This window comes from Nothobranchius furzeri, chromosome 2, assembly GCF_043380555.1.
Source record: "Nothobranchius furzeri strain GRZ-AD chromosome 2, NfurGRZ-RIMD1, whole genome shotgun sequence".
NCBI lineage: Eukaryota > Metazoa > Chordata > Actinopteri > Cyprinodontiformes > Nothobranchiidae > Nothobranchius > Nothobranchius furzeri.
Window position 1 is genome coordinate 16,231,008 of NC_091742.1, and position 19,128 is coordinate 16,250,135.

At 47.8% G+C, this 19,128-nt stretch overlaps 3 protein-coding genes across 4 annotated transcripts; 1 reads left to right on the forward strand and 2 right to left on the reverse strand.

Moving 5' to 3' along the window:
* Window positions 1–123: 123 nt before the first annotated feature.
* Window positions 124–2,979, reverse strand: LOC129152188 (ribonucleoside-diphosphate reductase subunit M2). The gene is made up of 10 exons (XM_015947888.3): window positions 2,755–2,979; window positions 2,585–2,653; window positions 2,004–2,147; window positions 1,809–1,925; window positions 1,589–1,722; window positions 1,407–1,501; window positions 1,195–1,328; window positions 1,006–1,110; window positions 822–935; window positions 124–497 (listed from the first exon to the last, which is right to left on the reverse strand). Exons 1-10 carry the CDS (start codon window positions 2,842–2,844, stop codon window positions 345–347), a joined length of 1,155 nt encoding a protein of 384 aa, XP_015803374.3. The 5' UTR covers window positions 2,845–2,979; the 3' UTR covers window positions 124–344.
* A 4,007-nt stretch (window positions 2,980–6,986) lies between these two features.
* LOC107377934 (palmitoyltransferase ZDHHC14) lies at window positions 6,987–13,487 on the reverse strand. The gene is made up of 9 exons (XM_054748219.2): window positions 13,219–13,487; window positions 12,508–12,668; window positions 10,732–10,875; window positions 10,480–10,617; window positions 9,454–9,502; window positions 8,595–8,697; window positions 8,401–8,510; window positions 8,033–8,141; window positions 6,987–7,950 (listed from the first exon to the last, which is right to left on the reverse strand). The coding sequence occupies exons 1-9, from the start codon at window positions 13,485–13,487 to the stop codon at window positions 7,537–7,539; spliced, it is 1,497 nt and encodes a 498-aa protein (XP_054604194.1). The 3' UTR covers window positions 6,987–7,536.
* Window positions 13,367–17,311, forward strand: tmem242 (transmembrane protein 242). Of its 2 annotated transcripts, none has more exons than XM_015947894.3 (5): window positions 13,367–13,499; window positions 14,945–15,055; window positions 15,352–15,452; window positions 16,422–16,611; window positions 16,816–17,311. In XM_015947894.3, the coding sequence occupies exons 2-5, from the start codon at window positions 14,971–14,973 to the stop codon at window positions 17,043–17,045; spliced, it is 606 nt and encodes a 201-aa protein (XP_015803380.1). In that variant the 5' UTR covers window positions 13,367–13,499; window positions 14,945–14,970; the 3' UTR covers window positions 17,046–17,311. The 2 variants fall into 2 exon arrangements, with proteins under 2 accessions (XP_015803380.1, XP_015803381.1); XM_015947895.3 differs by having other exon boundaries at window positions 16,422–16,553; window positions 16,816–17,157.
* Window positions 17,312–19,128: the final 1,817 nt, after the last annotated feature.

A 19,128-nucleotide genomic window follows, 5' to 3' on the forward strand; every position in this document is an offset into this window, starting at 1 on the left:
AGAAAACGATATGAACAGTTCAGTCTCTCCACCCTGGTCCTCTAAACTAATTCGACCATGTATGTACTACCATCATCTTGTGAAGGATGAGGCGAAGCAGCACCACCCAATAACTGACCAGAAGATTTTTAAATTGTTTTATTTCATAAAACTATGCCTATATAGAAAAAGTTAAAGAAAAAAAGCCCAGTGCTAAATGTACAAATATGACCAGGAACAGGTCTTGGATCAGTTAGTGTAGGTTGGGTCTGAGGTTGTTTCACTCCAGGTGGCTGAAAATTCATCCAGCAGGTCGCAGCTTCAGCTGGGGTTTTGTTCTTATGACTGAGTGAATGAAGTCCGCTTCAGAAGTCAGCGTCCAGTCTGAAGGTGTTGTCCGTGGGGCCCGACATGACGCCCATCCTCTGGTACTCACCGACCCGCTTCTCAAAGAAGTTGGTTTTTCCCTCCAGGGAGATGTTCTCCATGAAGTCAAAGGGGTTCTCCACCCGGTAAACCTGGAACACGTCAGATTTCAGCTGAAACCTCATCTACATGTTCAAGAATCACTCCGCCTGCTGGTGAAGATCCTGGTTAATCAGATGTGAGCTGCCTCCACTCACTACAGGAAACAGCCCAGTCTGTCGGTCCACACGAACACCGGCGTGACTCCTGACTAAATTCATCTAACCGAGAACAACAGGCTGTTCCTGGCAGCTGACCTGCCACCAAACGGCCTAAGGACTTTACAGAGTTTGCAGTAGGGTCATGAGATCTTTCTCCCAGGTCAAAGGTCACACCTCGATGCCTGAATGTAGATCTGAGTCAGAATGTGATGTTACCTTAGAGAAGCCGAGCTCCAGCAGCAGTCTGTCGGCTACAAACTCGATGTACTGCTTCATCATGTCACAGTTCATCCCGATCAGCTTCACCGGCAGAGCTTCCGTCAGGAACTCCTACACACACACACACGTTACCACCAGTAAAACCAGCAACAGACCAGAGCTGCTTCTGACGCTGACCCACCTGTTCGATCTCCACGGCGTTCCTGACGATGCTGGTGACGGTTTTAGACGAGGGTTTGTTCACCAGGTGTTTGAACATCAGACAGGCGAAGTCGCAGTGAAGACCCTGAACACACGAGTAGAGCTTTAGACCCTGAATGCATCACAGCACCCTCCTACAGAGAGAAGACCAAACTCCGCATTCGGTCACCTCGTCTCTGCTGATGAGCTCGTTGCTGAAGGTCAGACCGGGCATCAGGCCCCTCTTCTTCAGCCAGAAGATGGCAGCAAAGGAACCGGAGAAGAAGATTCCCTCCACGGCAGCAAAGGCCACCACACGCTCTCCTGAGGAGAAAAGACAGAATGAACAAATGAAACTGAAGCATGAACAGCAGGACCAGTGATGTCATGAAGCACGTTTACCATAGGTGGCGTTCTTGTTCCCAATCCAGTTGAGGGCCCAGTCAGCCTTCTTCTTCACACACGGCAGAGTCTCGATGGCGTTAAACAGGTATTCCCTGGAGGTCATTGAACACAGCATGAGACAAGGAACCAACTAGGGAGGGTTACCCAGAACCACACAAGTAACCTGGTCAACAGCTCACCTCTCCTTGGGCTCCTTGATGTAGGTGTCGATCAGCAGGCTGTACATCTCAGAGTGGATGTTCTCCATGGCGATCTGGAAACCGTAGAAACATCTGGCTTCTGTCACCTGCACCTCCTGTGTGAAGCGCTCCACCTGGTGGATGGGAGGAACTAATTAATTAGTAAACCAAGCTGAAATGACCATTAACTGATCAGAGAAACCAGCTGCAGGTTCCTCACCAGGTTCTCATTGACGATACCGTCGCTGGCAGCAAAGAAGGCCAACACGTGGGAGATGAAATATCGCTCATCATCCTTCAGAGATTCCCAGTGCTGCAGGTCCTTGGACAGGTCGACCTGGACAGACAGGAGTTGTTAAGGCATTGATCACTTGGCAGGTTGTAATGAGTCTAATAAAGCAGAGCTCCTACTCACCTCCTCTGCTGTCCAGAAGGAAGCCTCGGCCTTCTTATACATCTGCCAGATGTCCTGGTATTGGATGGGGAAGATGACGAAACGCCGTGGGTTCTCTTTCAGCAGTGGCTCCTCCTGCAGAACACTCTTCTTCACAGCACTGGGCTGAAAACCACACATGAATGTCAGTGGAGCTGAAATGGGATCAAGATGAAATCCTGATTCTCCCAGCTGCTGCAGCTCCATGGAGGAAAGCACCAGCTAACCCGTGCAGGAAGTGTTTTCTCAGTGCCTGGTGAAGATGCACCAACTCACACAATAAAAGGCTCACTATCAGAACCATCTGCTTCTGATTAATCTGGCCTTTGATACTTTTATCTTAAAAGCAAAACGGGGCCCCAGTCGCACTTTTAATGTTTCTTCATGTGATTGAAGGCTTTATGCAACACTTCTGGTTGTTGATCACAGCTGATCGGCCTGTTCGCGCCATATTTGCAGTTTAGGCGCCACAATCGGTTTAGCTCTCAAACCTGTAGTCCGTTAAAGTAGCAATAAACCGATCCCAGATCAGATCTTCATTAAAACGATTTTCTCTCACTCACCGCGGCGTTGCTGAGGATCCTCCGCGCCGTTTTGGATGCCAGGACCCGGCTGCTGTTCAGGCTGGAGGGCTGAAAACAAACAAAGACCGGCGGTCAGCTCCACGGAACTAATTATCACACAGATTAAACAATACATGGATTAACAAATGATGTGAATCCAATCCACTCACCGTGTTTTCTTTGTCCAGGGACAAGCTGTTGATCTTTTCACTGACAATATTCTCGTTCTTCTCGGAGAGAGGGGGGCGACCAGACAGCATCCTGATTGTTTCAGCCTCACACGATAAACAAAAAAACCCTGAAATTAAAAACTAAAAGTCACACAAAGCTAAAACTAAAGGCGCAGAAAGCTAAACTACGAAGGAGCAGACACAAAGAGACAGCGAGAATGAAGGTCTGAAGTTCGTTTTCGCGCTTTTTTGTTTTATCGTCGACTCGTCATCGAAGGGCGTTCTCTAAGCCCTAAAAAGGGCACGGGAGGGGAAAAAACTATTGCGAGATTTGCAAGATCTCGCATTACTTTTGCGAGATCTCGCGATATCTTTTTGCGAGATCTTGCAAAACTTCCCAAAAGGACAGCGAACCGGAAGATAAACAGACACAATACGGGTACCCCTGGGTGTACACCAGGTGTCGAGAACATGGATTACGAACAAAGAAGGAAGATGTGAGGCTGGTGTTGAAGGAGCTAGATCCGAGAGGAGTGCCACTGAGGCAAGCGAGACGCCTAAGACGACGGGACTACTTTTCAAAAGGCTCGAACTTCATATGGCACATGGACAGCTATGACAAACTGAAGCCATATGGCTTTTGCATCGACGGGTTTTCCCGAAAAATAATCTGGCTTAATGCCTATATAACGAGTAGGGACCCAAAGGTGATTGGGGGCTGTTACGTTGATGCGGTCCAACGTTTAGAGGGATGCCCTAAGATTGTGAGAGGCGATCTCGGGACAGAAAACGACCATGTCTGGGGCTTTCAGCGGTTCCTCGTCCCCATTAATCTAGACGGCTCTGTCGACAGCCACCTGGAGGGAGCAAGCACCGCCAACCAACGGAGTAACATGGGGGTTTCTGCGCAACCAGTGTGTGAAATTCTGGATGTGTCTGTTTGCAGACACGAGAGACAATGGATTTTTTGACGGCGGTTTTTTGGACAAGGCTGTTCTTCAGTTTTGTTGCATGGGACTCATCCAGGTGAGTGTGTGTGTGTGAGTGAGAGAGAGAGCTAGAGAAAGGGATGAATAATAGAATGGAGCAGAGAGACAGAATGTGAGGAAGGATGGAGGGAGAGGAGGGAGGAAGGATGTGGGAGAGAAGATAAAAATACAGAGGGAGGAGAGAGAACATTTTAAAGTGTATATGAATGTGCAGTTTTTCCTAATTCTATTTGTTTATTCTTTTTTAACAGGATGAGTTAGATGACACTGTCCAGGTTTGGAATGCAGACGTCATCAGACCATCGAGGAACATCCATGTCCCCGGTGGTCGGCCCAACGTGATGTACGCATTGCCTCAGCTCAAGGGGACCAGAGACTTTCTTTCCCCTGTTGAAGATGAACATCTTCAGCTGTACAAAGATTAATGTGTCTTTCGCCGGCCGATACCATGCGATCAAGATGTGACAGGAGGCCCCCGGGTCAACCCAGGACACGTTGGAGAGGTTACATCTCCAATCTGGTCCGGGAACGCCTTGGGGTCCTGCCGGAGGAGCTGGTGGAGGTGGCCGGGGAGAGGACGGTCTGGAGCTCCCTAGTTGGGATGCTGCCCCCGCGACCCGGACCCGGATAAGCGGAGGAAGACGACAACAACGATATACACTGGCTAATCTGACCATGTGATACTCTGTCGTTAAATTGGTAACGACGATAATTCTTATCAGTTTGCTGAGAATAGTCCGCGTGCACAACCAGCCATAGCATCCATAGTTACCATAGCAACCCCTTTTGTTCGTTGTTCAAATTTAATTGTACCATGCCATCGCTGGTATTAGGCTATCAAGTGTGCCTTTCATAAACAAAAAGGAAGATTTCAGCAAACCATACTAGTATTGGCTTATGATAGCATAGCATTACTGCTAACTTTGTTACCCACGAGTGTTCCTACATTTACACTGAATGAACTGCATGCTTACTCACCTTGTGTCTCTTCATCCGTGTAATATCATCCTTTGGGACCTCTCTACAAATTAAGAACCGCTCATGACGCTGGCATTATGGAAGTTTGACAGCCAAAACATGTATAGAAATAATAAACTTCTTCTTCATACATTCTCCTGCAATGCCCTGGTCCTGTAGAATGAGCCCTGGCATTTTTACTATGATTGCCTGTTTTTCTGTAAAATCACAAAAAAAAGAGAGATGCCCGGGTCGAGCAGGCTGCTTCATGCGCGTTCACGCTCAGGCATAGCCTGTAGCGTTTGCTATCCGTAGCTTTAGCAGCAGAGAGAGAGGCAGTGCCAACTCAGCGACTTTGTTGCTGTTCCTAACGCCTAGTGACGAACCTAGAACCTTAGCTACTTTCTGTAGAACTTTCTTCTAGATATTTCCTGAAAATTAGCAACAAAATAGCCATTTTCACTTCGAACTGTTCTTTGGTTTGACGTTTCAGGTGTTATCAAGGATATAAATGTTACAGATAGTTTGAGTGATACTGGTGTGTAGCTCACCTTGTAAAATGTCTGACTCCCATGCAGAAAACTTGGATTCGATTCTGGATGTGAACATAGTTCATTTAGAGTTTCTTTTTTACATTAATGGTATATTTTTTTACAGTAAGATTCCCAAATTTTTATTCGAGACTCGCCGAACAGCATTGAATTCACAGATAAAAAAAGATGTGGATTCAACTTTCATTTTGGAACAATTTTTCAAGCAAGGGAAGGGAATAAACTGAGCATGCAGGAGGACTGACCCATCTTAAACCTTTGTCGGCTGTGCTGAAGAGAAAGGTACAGAACCAAATTATTTAATTAATTAGCTGCGCATTCTCCTGTCCTCTGTCCTCCGGGCCACACACACACACACACGGGACTGTCTCAGCTGTTATTTTCGTTAAGGAGTGTGCACGTACAGCATGCGCGCCTCGTGCACGAGCCTACTATTGAAGCTGCCGTTACGGTTTTGGCCTGAGGGGGCAATCGCGAGCATAAAAATTCAAAAGTCCATAAAGTTCCTTTAAACACAAGAAAGCAATGTCACAGCTGAACACGGGCTGTCTGGTGCGTTTTAAAAGCTGCTTATAGCAATAAGTCAGTCAATAAAAGAACCCATTAACAGTATTATTCTTGTGTCGTGATTAAATCAATAAACCAGGGTTTGTTATTTAAATGTGCGGTGTTTTGCACGTTTAGGGCGGGCTGTAGAAGTTTTACCCGCAATGAAAAAGTAGTTTTCACGCAGAAAGAGTAGCTTAGCTTCAGTTTTCCATCTAAAAATCAGATGTTTTTAAATGACCAGAAATGCACTGAACTGTTTTCGGTTCATTTCAGAGGAAAACCTCACCACTGCTGCCCCTATCGACCAGGATGAGCATTACATTTCTGTACACATTTTCACTGTTTCTATTCTAAAGTCATTTTTTAATACATCTGTAAAAAACTTTTCACAAAACTTTCTGAATTCATAATAAAATATATAGAAAACCTCCAAAGACGTCTAACACCGACAAGTTAAAGCCTGAAAGCTTCCCTACTGGGAAACGTGTCCCAGAAGATAAGGGAGGGATATTAAACACACCTAAAAGTACAGACTTAACAGTTATTTTTGTTCTATTGATGTTTTCCTTTTCATCCTGAAATGAAGAACTAGTTTGCAGTTTTTATATTTTTGCTCAACTATAGTGGCTGAAATCAGTTTTAATTGATTTCTTTCACCTCATTACCAAACCAAAGTTAAAACTGAAAAATGGTTCAGACTTCAGTTTTCTGCACATAAAACTTTATTAAAGGCAATTTTTATTTTCATTTCACATACAAAGTTACAACGACCAATCAGATCAGCATTTTTTAAATGTAGAACTACCTGCAGATAAAACCTTTAAAGTGTAAAGGCTGAAGGGAATTAACTCGATTTATTTTAGTTTAATCTACAATAAAAAAAAGTTCATGTTCTTTCAGCTCCAAGAGGTTCCAGTGAGTTTTTATTGCACGAATATTAGATTAAAAACCATTTAGAATTACAGAATAAAACATGTAAACTTCAAAATAAAAGCACCGAAAGGGCTTTTTTTCAGTGATTTCATTCACACCTGGATCGTAAACACACCCTCTCACTATCAGCTGTGTGGAGTTGAGAGGATCTTGCTCAGATCCTCAGATTAAAACAGCAGCTGAATGTGTGGCAGTGTTGCTTTGGTGCGACTGCAGCTGGAGACAGACGTCCGTTTGGCACTGAAGTAGCTTATTCTGGGTTCAAAGTTTGTGTTATTAGCAGAAAATGGACTCATCTGAGAGACAAAGGACGAGAGTTTAAACAATCAGGAAGATGAAGTCCAGCTTTGGTCCTGAAGCAGCTGCAGCTCCGAGTCCAGCTGCTCACCTAAAAGAGTTCTAGTCAGAAATCGGATTTCTGTTCAAAAGACTTGGGAAGGAAAGGAGGGAACTCTGCGGATGCCCTGTGGTTCCGGCACAGAGATGGTGTTTCCCTTCCTGACACTCTGGTCAGACGGTAAAGGTGTTCCTGCCGTCGTGCACGTGAGTAAAACCGCAACAACATTCCTTGGTTTCTGGATTTCAGACAGTTTAACTTTACAGCCTTTAATAAAACAGCTTCTGGTTTTTACCTCAAACTGAAGGAAACTTTTATGTGTTTGAAATTTAAGTTCTGTCATTTACAGGTGAAAAGAAAGATTTCTTATTTGCCATTTTTAAGTCAAATAAAAACTCCAGGAAGGAATTTAAAGGTGATGTTTACGGAAGTTTGATTCTCCGACCTGATTTATCCCAGCAGCATGTCAGACGGAGCTGAGCTTCACCAGGCCTCTCACCGAGTCCTCGTGCAGGGCGTCCTGGGTGACGGGGTCGTACAACACCTGAAGGTGCATGTGGGCAGGGCATGGCAGGGCGCCCTGAGGCGTGCTGCAGGGCGTCTCCTCCGGGCTGACAAAGTGATGGTGATGATGGTGGTGGTGCAGGTGGAGGTGATGGTGGCAGTGCGAGTCAACGGCAGCGTCCCTCAGGGTCAGGACGTCTCCTGCACAGGACGGCAGGGATGGCTGCGTGGGGGCCACCAGGTAGGGACAGGGCCCACCCAGTGTAGTGGTCTTCCCTGGGAGGGGGGCCAGAACAATCGGCTCGCTGAGGAGCAGCGGCGTGGCCGCGGCCTGCAGGACGAGCTTGGTGCTCTGGATGCACTGATCCTGATCACACTGGAAGAAAAACCAGAACGTCACACATCCAGGAACATTCTTCAGTCCAGGTTCTGATCTGATGCGTCGGAGCGGCACCTACCATGTGACCATGGAGCTGGGAGGAGGAGTTGCTGCTCCCGCTGGTCTCAGTGGACTGGGAGGTGGTCTGTGGTGTGTCTGCCCGGATCAGCCCCCGCCTGTCAATCAAGCTGACAAAAAGATGGAGACTTAGTCCTGATGAACCTAAGCCAGACTCTAGACCTGCTCCAGGTCCAGAGGTCCAGGTCCAGACCCTAGCTCTTTTTAGACCTGGTCCAGGTCCAGATCCTGGTCCAGGTCCAGACTCTAGACCTGGTCCAGGTCCAGACCCTAGCTCTGTTTAGTCCTGGTCCAGGTACAGAGCCTGGTCCAGGTCCAGACTCTATTCCAGTCCAGATTCTAATCCTGACTTTGTTTCTGGTTCTAGACCTTGGAGGCAGAGGTCCACACAGAGCAGCGCAGCAGTTTGTCAGGATGTTGCCGTAGCTGTAGGGATTGTAGTTCTCCTTCCCCCGCTTGGTCGACCAGGTTCCTTTAATCTGGATCAGAACATCAGGACTGTGTTAATGAAGGAAGAACCGGCCCAGTTACATAAACCCCAGACTGGGACCCGGTATACTCACGTCCTCGTTGGTGGTCTGGTTGGAGCTGATCAGGTAGGTGTGGAAACCTGACAGGCCGACGATGGACCAGACGGAGAAGAAACAAACCACCACCTCCAGAACAGTTCAGAACTGAGTCAAGGACTAACCCAGGTTCTGGACTAAAGGAGGACCTGGACTGATGCTGAGACCTGAAAGCGCTGCATGGAGTAGCTCCATCAGCTTTCGTGGTAGCATCTCCAAGGCTGTGGACCATAGAATGACTCCCTCAGGTGTTTAAAACAGGCTAAAGACTCGTTTCTACTCCCGAGTCCGAGTCAGGAGACAGAAACAGTGTTTAAGCAGTGACCACGGCTTTACTAAACATTTTCATGTGTGCAGCATTCCCCGCTTTGGGTTTCCTTTGGAACCACGAATGAAGCTGATGATGATAGTATTTGGGTCAGAACCACCATGACCTCTGCAGAGCTTCAGAGGTCGTATCTGTGGCAACAACATCAGACCCATCGATTTATCAGTAGAGAGAAAGAGGCTGGTATGACGGGTCAGTAGTGCCCCAGCTGGATGTTCTGTGTCAACCCAGAACTCTGTCAGAACAGAACCACGTCTGGTCCAAACTGAAGTTCTGTGCTGGCTCAGGTCAGACTTTAACCTGATTCACCTGTTCCAATTGTTCTTCTAGACGATTTAATCAGATTTAAACAAGGAACAAAACTGTTGATTAGTTTCTGCCAACGGGGTTAGGGTTCCTCTACAGAACACAGCAATCAGCCTTCGATGCATCTGGACTGACACGCTAACAGCTAGTCTGATCAAGTGTCTGTCAAATTCACATTCTTTCATACAGACAGACAGAAACTGGCTGAAACCTGAAGGATATCTGGCTGGACTGTCTTTGAGCGCGCTCAGGAAACCTGTTTGGTTCGATCCTGTGTGAAACACAGAGGAAACAGCAGGTAGTAAATATTCACATGAAACAGCATTCCCATCCTTCTTAAATCTGGAAAAAAACTTCCAAATTATGATTATCAGTAAGCATGAAGAAAAATGAAGAACGGCACAAACAACGTAAAACCTGATGCGCACCTTCAGAGGTTGTTCCTGATTAAAAACAACAAAAGTGGCAGAATTCCATCTGAAAGCTCGGCAGCAACAGTTTTAGATCTGCTGCTAAAAAACAGGAAAACGTGAGTTTAAGTGAGAGGGTCGGCTGGTTGCCAGGAGCAGCTGGAGGCTCCGCACTCCAGGAGCTTCAGGACCAATTAACAAATTCTAAGGCCTGAGAAGTGGGTCAGCGAGGGATCGGGGAACACCGGGAAACATGGGAGAACATTTTCCTCCTTGCTTTTCATCTCTCTGCTCCTCCCAGTTCTATCCCCGTCATCCTGCTGCTCCCATCCGGTCTACCAGAGCATGTCTTTGCATTCTTTCTGGATTTTTCTAAACCACGGATCTGGTGAGCTGGTCTCTAAATGCAGCTGATAACAGTATGAGGATTGCTGTAAAGACTCTGACACTAGTCAGTGACTCGATGCAACCTGCTGGGTTCCTTATATAGGGAACTTTTTACTGATTGGCTTCATGACCTGACCTGTATTGGGATGTTTACTTGAGACGACTCGTCGTAAATCAACGCTACATAAATAAATTGAATTATTCCAGTTAAATGAACTCTGCATCTTTAGTGAATGATCGACTAGAATCAGAACCTGGAGACATGGATGCTGATTTTCCACCAGAACTAAAGTCTGCATCCCAAAACTTCCTGATTCCTCTTTATTCTCAGAGAAACAGTTCTTTACTTTCATTAAACTCACGATTAAAATGAGACTTTGTAGTGTAAACGAGTCGGGACTCGTGTTTCCCGTCTGGAACATCAGGATCGTAGCACGAGAGGGGGACTCACTGAGGATGATGTGGGTGATGACGAAGGCAAAGATGAAGATGGTGAAGAAGGAGAGGGAGAGGATGAAGAGGTAGAAGAAACGGTAGTTCCTCCGTCCGACACAGTTTCCCACCCAGGGGCAGTGGTGGTCGAAGCGCTCTGGGAGGAAGGAATAAAAACACAAGTCCAGAACAGGAAACGGCTAAAACGGAAGCTCACAGGCCAGATTCCAGCTCAAACACAGAAACGGGAAAAGCAGGAGGGAATTCTGACCCACACAGTTGTCACAGAGGCTGCAGTGAGACGCTCGAGGAGGTCGGAAGATCTTACAGGTGAAGCAGTACTTCAGCTTGACCGCCTGACCTTTGACCAGGACCTCTCTGGTGCGTGGGGGGGGCTTGGAGCAGCCAGTTGAGTCTGGAAACACAAAACAGGAAGTGGAGGTCGTCACTCAGAACCAGAGAAACAGGAAATCCTTAAACGGGTCAGAATGAGTTAGGCTGAAATGTCCTCAAAAGGCCACCGTACTCAGCCCTACTAAACAAACCGGTTCTTTAACCCTGAAGGACCTGAGGGGACGCTGATGCCTCACCCGTCTCAAACATCTGCTAAACTGCTTCTTAGCTGAGTTTCCTTCAGACGCCCACAAATGAGAAACGTCCTAACCCTTGTCTCACAGCTGACCTTTGACCCCATTCTGACAAACAGGACATCGTCATTGGCTCCATCTCAAGGGTCAGCTGACTCTCATCCAGGTTTCCCACTCAAACCAGAAATAAACTGATCGTCTCAGACCGGCGCTGAGTCTCCTGATGTACGTCTCAGTGAAGGGTCAAAGGTCATTCAGTCCCTCACTGAGAAAATCAGACGGCTGGAAACCTCCCCAGTCTGTTTACAGAAAACATGACAATCCTAAAGGTCCACTGACCTGGGACAGCAGGTCAAAGGTCAGAGGTCATTCTGGATAATTTTCATAAAGGTTAAATTCATGAACCATAAAAAAATCCAGGTAGAAGACTCACACCGACACGCACCTGTATGACAAGATGGTGACATCATCAGCTGGCAGGTAAACAAAAACCCTCTAACTTGGACTGAGATCCTTAAAAACCAGAATCAGAACTTATCCTGTGACCTGTTCACACCCTGGAGGATGGTTCTACCTGAGCTGTAAGTTCCACAGGGGGCGGGGCTACATCACCTGGTTCACCTGAATCCTGTTGTTGCCTACGAGGAAAATGTTTCAACTTTTGAAAGTGTCGCTTGTTTTACCGCCACTGAAACTGACCATTTATCCAGGTTCTGGTTAAAAATCCCTTAAGCTGCGTTTTAGAAGCTAAACGGTAAAAAAATAAATAAAATCTTTCCGGTTTTGGGATTATCGTGAATTCCTGAAGCAACAAAAACCAAAACATACCCTCCTTCCTCCTCATCTGACAGCAACAACAAAACCAGAACATGTCACTCAGGGCGCTGTCGGGAGGTGATTGACAGCTCCGTCTCAAAGGCGCTCTGTCTCCACGGCGCTCCACATCCGGACGCAAACTCAAAAGAAATTTGAAAAAAAGAAAGGAAGGAAGCAGAAAATATCCTAACAACTTTCCATAAATAGATCTGAGAGGTTTGATGATGCAGAGAGATGTGGGACAAGAAGAGTACACACACACACACACACACACACACACACACACACACACACACACACACACACACACACACACACACACACACACACACACACACACACACACACACACACACACACACACACACACACACACACAATCTGCGTCTTCTTCCACTTTCCTTCCCAGCAGCCAGAACCTTCCTGTGGTTTTTAAGGGTTCTGGCTCATCCCTTGAGTTAGGAAGCTTTGGTGTGTTTAGGATCAGGAACATCAGAACCCTCTTTGGACCTGTTGACCCAGAAGCACTTTGCTGGATCACAGGAAGGTCTGGCTACTGGGAACAGAACCGAAGACTGGATCAGGATCCCGGGAATCTTCCAGAGTAAAATCAGAGGAGAAGGAAGTATCTTTGTCTCCGTTACCGATCTGCCTCTCCAAGTCGGCGGCCTCGTCCGGCGTCGCTCGGGGGAGGACCCCGGGGTCACTGAAACTCGCCCTGAACAGCATTCCCATCACGAAAACGAAAAGGACGGCACCAACGGCCGGGATGGCCGGGGTCAGGTGGGTCGCCAGGAAGGGACAGCTGAAGACAGATGGAGACACGGTGGGGGTCAACGCAGGACTGTTGATGGTGGTGAACCAGGGCACATAACTCACCACAAGCGGGTGCATGCGTGAAGGACTGTGTTGTAAAGTGCCTTGGGGGGCTCGCTACAGGCCCTAACCAATGCTTCTATTATGTAATATTTTGTAAAAGTTTGAATTTAAAACTATCTGGTGAAGAAATAAAGACAGATACGTCATAAATATTCGTTTTGGTCAAGATACCCCCCCCCCCCCCACCCCCCCCACCCCACCCGCAAGGACAGGTTTTCATGGAAACGGAAAACACCTGGGTGCTGATTGGGAAGTCAAAGCAACCAATGATGAATGGAAAATGAAATAAAAGGAGTTTCGTTTGAAAAATCTCACAAAGACAAACAAGGGGGCGGGGCCTAAAGACACGTCTAGCCTGCATCAGCAGCTGTGACTTAAACATCTGGTCGCTTCAGACACTCCAGAGAAAAACATCTTCAGCTGCTGCACGTGTGAGCCGGAAGTAAAGTTCCTGCTGCTCAGAACGTTTCACTCACTCGAAGGCGAAGAAGAGGCCGCTGGTGAGCAGGATGAGGACCAGGGTGAGGTAGAACACCCCGGTCTGTCTCGCCATCATGATCCTCCCGTCGCAGTAGAACCGGTTCCGCCCCGGGAACACCTGCCACTTCCTGCGGGGGCTGCGGTGCACCGGGCAGGGGGGCGGCTTGGTGTGGACGGCAGGCGGGGAGGAGCAGCTGCTGCCGCGGGTACAGATCTGGTCGTACCGGCCCGGTTCGTCCGGAGCCGCGTGCTGGATCTCAGACATGAGTCCTCACAGGTGAGCGGCGCGCGCGACTGAGATCCGACAGGTACCACAGCTACACGCGTGCACGCCTCTGTCACGAGCACGAACCAAAACAAAGCAGGAATGTTATTTAGAATATTCCGTAAACAAACTCGTGGCTGGACTCACGCGCTGGAAACTTCCGTTTGATCCCGTTACTGGATCGCTTCGGTTCTGGAGGGGAGTGGGTGTGATCCAGGTCGGGAGACAGCTGTCCCCGGGGTTCTGGTGTGTGCAGGAGAAACGGGAGGAGGAGGAGAGCATCCTGGTCCTCCGCAGAGCTGGAGCCTGAAAAGATCCTCTACTGAAAAGATGGATCACTTCGACGGAATTTAAAATTCTGACAATGTTAGTTTTGGAAGCCTTTCAGACAAAGCTGTGGGTTTAGGAGTTTCAGTTATACTTGTTGTTGATGCATTTTAACGTGCAGCTTCAGATCAGATCAGATCTTCCTAATGTCGGTTTCAGCAGAGCCCCAGGTGAGGAAAATCAGGACTTTCAGGCCTTCCCTCCAAAAGTGGTGGACAGTTTCATTGTATCTGAACTGGAGTCACTGGACTAGACAGTGATGTCTACTGGGACATGCCTGCAGAGGACGTCCCAAAGCAACAGGACCTGGACGACTGGTCACAATTGGAACAGGTTGATTGGCATGAATATGCCTAGCCCTAGAGCATTAGAACATCTGGAGGTGATGGACCTTTTGCTTGGTTGGACCATGAAGCTGATCTAGAAGGCCAGAAAACCCTTCTGCTCATCGTGGTCGATCTCAGCCAGGGAAGTTCCTCTTGAAAAGACCAGGAAAGGTCCACCTGGTTTTCTTCACCTCTGGATCTGACCTTTCAACTCCAGCTGCTGCTGAGTGACTCAGAAAAACGGAAACCACACATCCGACTCGTTTTGCGAAAAAAACAATTGTGTTGCTTGCATAGTATGAGGGCTGCTGTAAAGACTGACACTAGTCAGTGACTCGATGCAACCTGCTGGGTTCCTTATACATGAAACTTTTACTGACTGGCTTAATTAACTGACCTGTATTGTATGTTTACTGTGTGAAGGTCCTTGAGACAACTCTGGTCCTGAATTGGTGCTTTAGAAATAAACTAAATTGAATTGTTATTTTTTTATTAGTCAGTTTTAAAAGCTGGGAAGGGAAACTATTCTGCTCTGTAATTAACAGCTTACGGCCATACAACCTGACATGATCTTTATTTACTATAAAAAAAAGTCGAGTCAGACCTCTTGTTGTCAGAATCCAGTTAAAGCAGATTACTCGTTAAAAATAGACGACCTTTGTCTTATAATTCCGTTAATTTTGCATGTTGACGGGAAAATAAATTATAGTTTCACTAAATTAGAAATAAAAACCCAGCTTGAATATTTATATTAAATGTTTTTTTAATCTAATTTCACGTTCCGGGGCTTGTTTCCATACGGAGGTTTTACGGAGACGGACGCAAGCAGTATGACGGCCGCTGATGCTGACGAAGACCCCAGAAGCAGAAATGAAGCTAAAAGCCACGAAGACGTCAAGCTTCAGACCTTAAAAGGTGAATCTGATGTTTTCCGGTAAGCGCGTGACCGCCTTTAGCGCACGTGCTGTTTGTTGTTTGGTCTTTTCCCGCCCCCGGAGGTCAAAACAAAGTCGAGCCGCTGCTGCCGAACTCCAGTGAAAAATCTGCCCGGAGATTCACCGGGACGCGGCGGGAGGTTGTTTACCTACCGGAACTAAACACCTCCTAGAACACTCACCTTTAGACAAAGGCATAACTTTGAGCTGAAGGGGGCGTGTCCTCTCTGTTCCTGTCACGTAGATGTGGTGACATCACTGCGCACCTGTTTGCAGGTGCAGCGTTTCTGACCACAGTGGCTTCAGCTGGGATGATCGCTGGTTTTGGCTCCACGTTGGCGCTGGCCAAGAAGAAGAGTCCGGAGTGGTTCAGTAAGGTAAACAAAGTCACGTGACTAACCAGGAGAAAACAGCAACCAGTTGATGAAACGAGTCAGACCAGAGCCTGTCTGATCCAGTTCTGGATTGGAACTTAACTCTTTTCTTTTGGATGTTAGGTAAACTCTACCTGATGAAAGGGTGAATGTGAGTCAGTAAAACTGGCTCACGTTAGTCTCAGTATTATTAGAAAGCTTGGAGCCTCCAGGTGTGTGAGACTGACATGACAGTGTGAGTCAGCATCAACTAAGCCAGCGCTGCACTGTGATTGGTCCGTTTGAACAATCTGCTCGTTTCCACCACAAACTCCCCTGATCTGAGATTTTATTTCCTGTTTATAAATGTTTCTGCTTTACAAGAAAACTATTTACAGCCGAGTGTGAAAACGCTGCCTCCTCACCAGGATCTCAGGGAGCTGCCGGCTGACGGTCACCGGGCGTCAAGACTTTGTTGCCGGGTGTTCGACTTGGTCGGCAGAGTGTCCGACTCGGTCAGCTGGGTGTCGGACTCTGTTAGCCGGGTGTTCGACTTTGCATGCAGAAAAGCTACAGTTGGGATTTGAACCTACAGCCTTCTTGCTGTGAGGCGGTAGCCCTGCCATGAAGGATCAGTTTTAGTTTTGTTTACTAAAAAACATGATGGCTTAGAACTGTGATGTCACAGGAAGGAGGAGTCGGATGTAATCGTGGGTTGCAGGTTTGATCCCCAGGCTCCGCCAGTCGTTGTGGACACTGCCTTGCCTGCTGGTGGTGGTCGGAGGGACTGATGGCACCTGTGTTCAGCAGCCTAGCCTCGTGTCCCGGGGCAGCTGTGGCTACACCGTAGCTCATCACCACCAGCGTGTGAATGGATGAATGATTGTAATGTAAAGCACTTTGGAGTCCTGCCTCATTTACCATATGCGTGTTGTGTCTGAAGAGTATGTGCGTCACCGTGGTTATGATCTCCTGTTGGTGTTTCCTGTGCAGGGCGTGGCGGCGACGGCGCCCGAGAGCGGCGCCTCTCTGGCCCTCAGAGCCCTGGGGTGGGGCTCCCTGTTGGCCTGGTGTGGAGTGGGTCTGCTCAGCGTCACCGTGTGGAAAGCTCTCGGTGTCCACAGCGTAGGTTTTTTCTGTCACACCTGGAAAATCAAACTAAACAACAAAAGGTCTGAAAACGGTAAACATCTCAGGGAGACTCGATCTGAGCTCAGGTCTCCACCTTACTTATGTCGGTAGTTCAAACTGAACGGTTTCACATCGAGCTCTAATATTGTCTCGAGTTCTCAGACAAATTTGTGTCTCAGACGAAAGGATTTAAACTTTTATTCAGCATGGATTTTGTTCACCTGTCCGAAAACTGAAGCCGTTTGTTTTTCTGCAGCTGGCCGAGTTCAGGCTGAAGATGCAGGCGTCATTTCCGTCCGTCCCAAAGAAGCCAGACGCTGCAGCTGGATCAGAACCGCTGGACTGGGACTCTGTGTTCAGATCCAAGTGATCTGGAATGGTTTCTTCCTGCTCTGGTTCTCATCAGGTTCTGCTGCTGGATGGACAGAACCGACCCGATTCAAACAGTGTTCGTCTTCTGAAGCTTCTTCTAATCAGGTCTTCTAGTTTGTCTGAACTGGACCGGGTCAAACGGTTCAGGACCTGGAACCAAGACGCTTCCCACTTAAGGATTTTCAGAACCGGATAAACAATTCATGAATTTTTCTCCACACGAATCCCAGATTCAGAAAGGTCTGACTCCTCCCACCAGAACCTCGTTAAACTGTCCCACAAAGGCCACCGTACCGGTCGGGTGATTACTGGGTATTTGGTACAGAAAGATTCTATTTTTTTCAAGTTTTTCCTGCTATTAAAAATTCAGAACCAGTCCAGTTTTCTGTGATGCTGAATCTGCTGTTTGTGTCCATCCATGACGGTTCTGATCCATTAGAACCTGGATGAATCCGTTTCAGCGTAGAGGTTCAGTCACCTTAACTTTCAATAGAAAATTAAATGAAAATAAGGAATTATGGATTTCTAGGAGCAGCCAAGGTGGTGAGGGCATCCGTTTTGGTGGCCTGAGGATCAGGTCTCTGCTTTTTGCAGATGATGTGGTCCTGTTGGCTTCATCAGAACTTGATCTCCAGCTTTCACTGGAGCGGTTCGCAGCCGAGTGTGAAGCAGCTGGGAAGAGAATCTGAGACCATGGTCTTAAATCAGAAAAGGGTAGAATGCCTTCTCCGGGTCAGGGGTGAGGTCCTGTCCCAAGTGGAGGAGTTTAAGTATCTCGGGATCTTGTTCAGGAGTGAGGGAAAACTGGAGCGTGAGATCGATAGGTGGATTGGTGCTGCATCTGCAGTGATGCGGGCGTTGTACCAGTCTGTCGTGGTGAAGAGAGAGCTGAGTCAGAAGGTGAAGCTCTCGATTCACCGGTCGATCTACGTTCCTACCTTCACCTATGGTCACGAGCTTTGGGTAGTGACCGAAAGAACGAGATCGCGGATACAAGCGGCCGAAATGAGTTTTCTCCCTTAGAGATAGGGTGAGAAGCTCAGTCATCCGGGAGGGACTCAGAGTAGGTTCGCTGCTCCTCCACATCGAGAGGAGCCAGTAGAGGTGGCTCGGGCATCTGGTCAGGATACCTCCTGGTCCCTGGGGAGGTTTTCTGGCCACATCCAACCTGGAGGAGACCTAAAGGTAGACCCAGGACATGTTGGAGGGACCATTGGCTCCACTCGACTCCGCCCGCCCCAGACCGGCTGCATTGATCTCACACAAATCTTTGCGGACATAACTGAGCATATGGGCGGTCTCCAAAACTAATGTGAAGATATCAGTGATGTCATGAGCGCATCTCCGTGCACATGAGTGGGGTAAAAAAGGCATGGAGGGCTTCAGTCAGCGGCTTCTCTCCCCAGTAACGAGCATAATGACGAATCATGCTTGTGGAAAGTCCCCGCAGGCTGATTCTATCCACCAATCGGAGGCCCCCCCTAATGATAGGCATGAATTTGAGTGGGCGTGTTGGATCTGTTCAGTATGAAGCAGTCTGCGTCAGGAAGAACGCAAAAAAAAAAGACCAGATGCACGCAGAAAAATCCAAGGCTACAACACACCAAACCCAGTCCAGGCAGAGTAGTCCGTGCTGGTGTTTAAGGGTCACCTGTCCGTCGGCTGGCCAGGGAACACCTTAGAATTCCCCTGGAGGAGGGAAGTCCGGGCCTCCCTGCTTAGGCTGCTGCCTCCGTGACCCGACCCCGGATAGGTGGAGGATGTGATGGATGGAATTTTGGGTTTAATGTAAAAATGTTTACAAAAAGTCACAATGGTAAAAAATAAAGCTGTTGTTTAGGGAGACTAACTTGGACCTTTGGCCAAGCCCAGCAGGTTCTGGCTGGGTTCTGTAGCCCAGCAGGACTGAAGCGGATTAAAGCTGCGTTCAGAGTTCAAGTCTGTTTATTGTTGAACATGTGGAACATATAAAGATCTCATACTGAAGAAACAAAGTCTGTTTATCTTTTTTACATGTTTACAATAGCTAGCACCCCCCCCCCCCCATCCCACACACACACACACACTTCCTGTACATAGTTCCTCCAATCAAATGCCCCCCCCCCCACAGGTGGAACCTGTCAGGCAAGGTCATCCATCAGCAGTGCCACCTGCTGGAACCAAGATGTACATCATCTATTTACATGAAAAGAGCAGA

Coding starts and splice junctions, on each gene's coding strand:
- LOC129152188 (XM_015947888.3), bottom strand. CDS start 2,844: ATGCTGTCTGGTCGCCCCCCTCTCTCCGAGAAGAACGAGAATATTGTC. Junction 2,654..2,754: donor CCCTGGACAAAGAAAACACG/GTGAGTGGATTG, acceptor GTTTGTTTTCAG/CCCTCCAGCCTGAACAGCAG. Junction 1,502..1,588: donor ATCAAGGAGCCCAAGGAGAG/GTGAGCTGTTGA, acceptor AATGACCTCCAG/GGAATACCTGTTTAACGCCA.
- LOC107377934 (XM_054748219.2), bottom strand. CDS start 13,487: ATGTCTGAGATCCAGCACGCGGCTCCGGACGAACCGGGCCGGTACGAC. Junction 12,669..13,218: donor GGCCTCTTCTTCGCCTTCGA/GTGAGTGAAACG, acceptor ATCTGTCTTCAG/CTGTCCCTTCCTGGCGACCC. Junction 9,503..10,479: donor CATCACCCACATCATCCTCA/GTGAGTCCCCCT, acceptor TGTTTCACACAG/GATCGAACCAAACAGGTTTC.
- tmem242 (XM_015947894.3), top strand. CDS start 14,971: ATGACGGCCGCTGATGCTGACGAAGACCCCAGAAGCAGAAATGAAGCT. Junction 15,056..15,351: donor CAAGCTTCAGACCTTAAAAG/GTGAATCTGATG, acceptor ACCTGTTTGCAG/GTGCAGCGTTTCTGACCACA. Junction 15,453..16,421: donor GTCCGGAGTGGTTCAGTAAG/GTAAACAAAGTC, acceptor TTTCCTGTGCAG/GGCGTGGCGGCGACGGCGCC.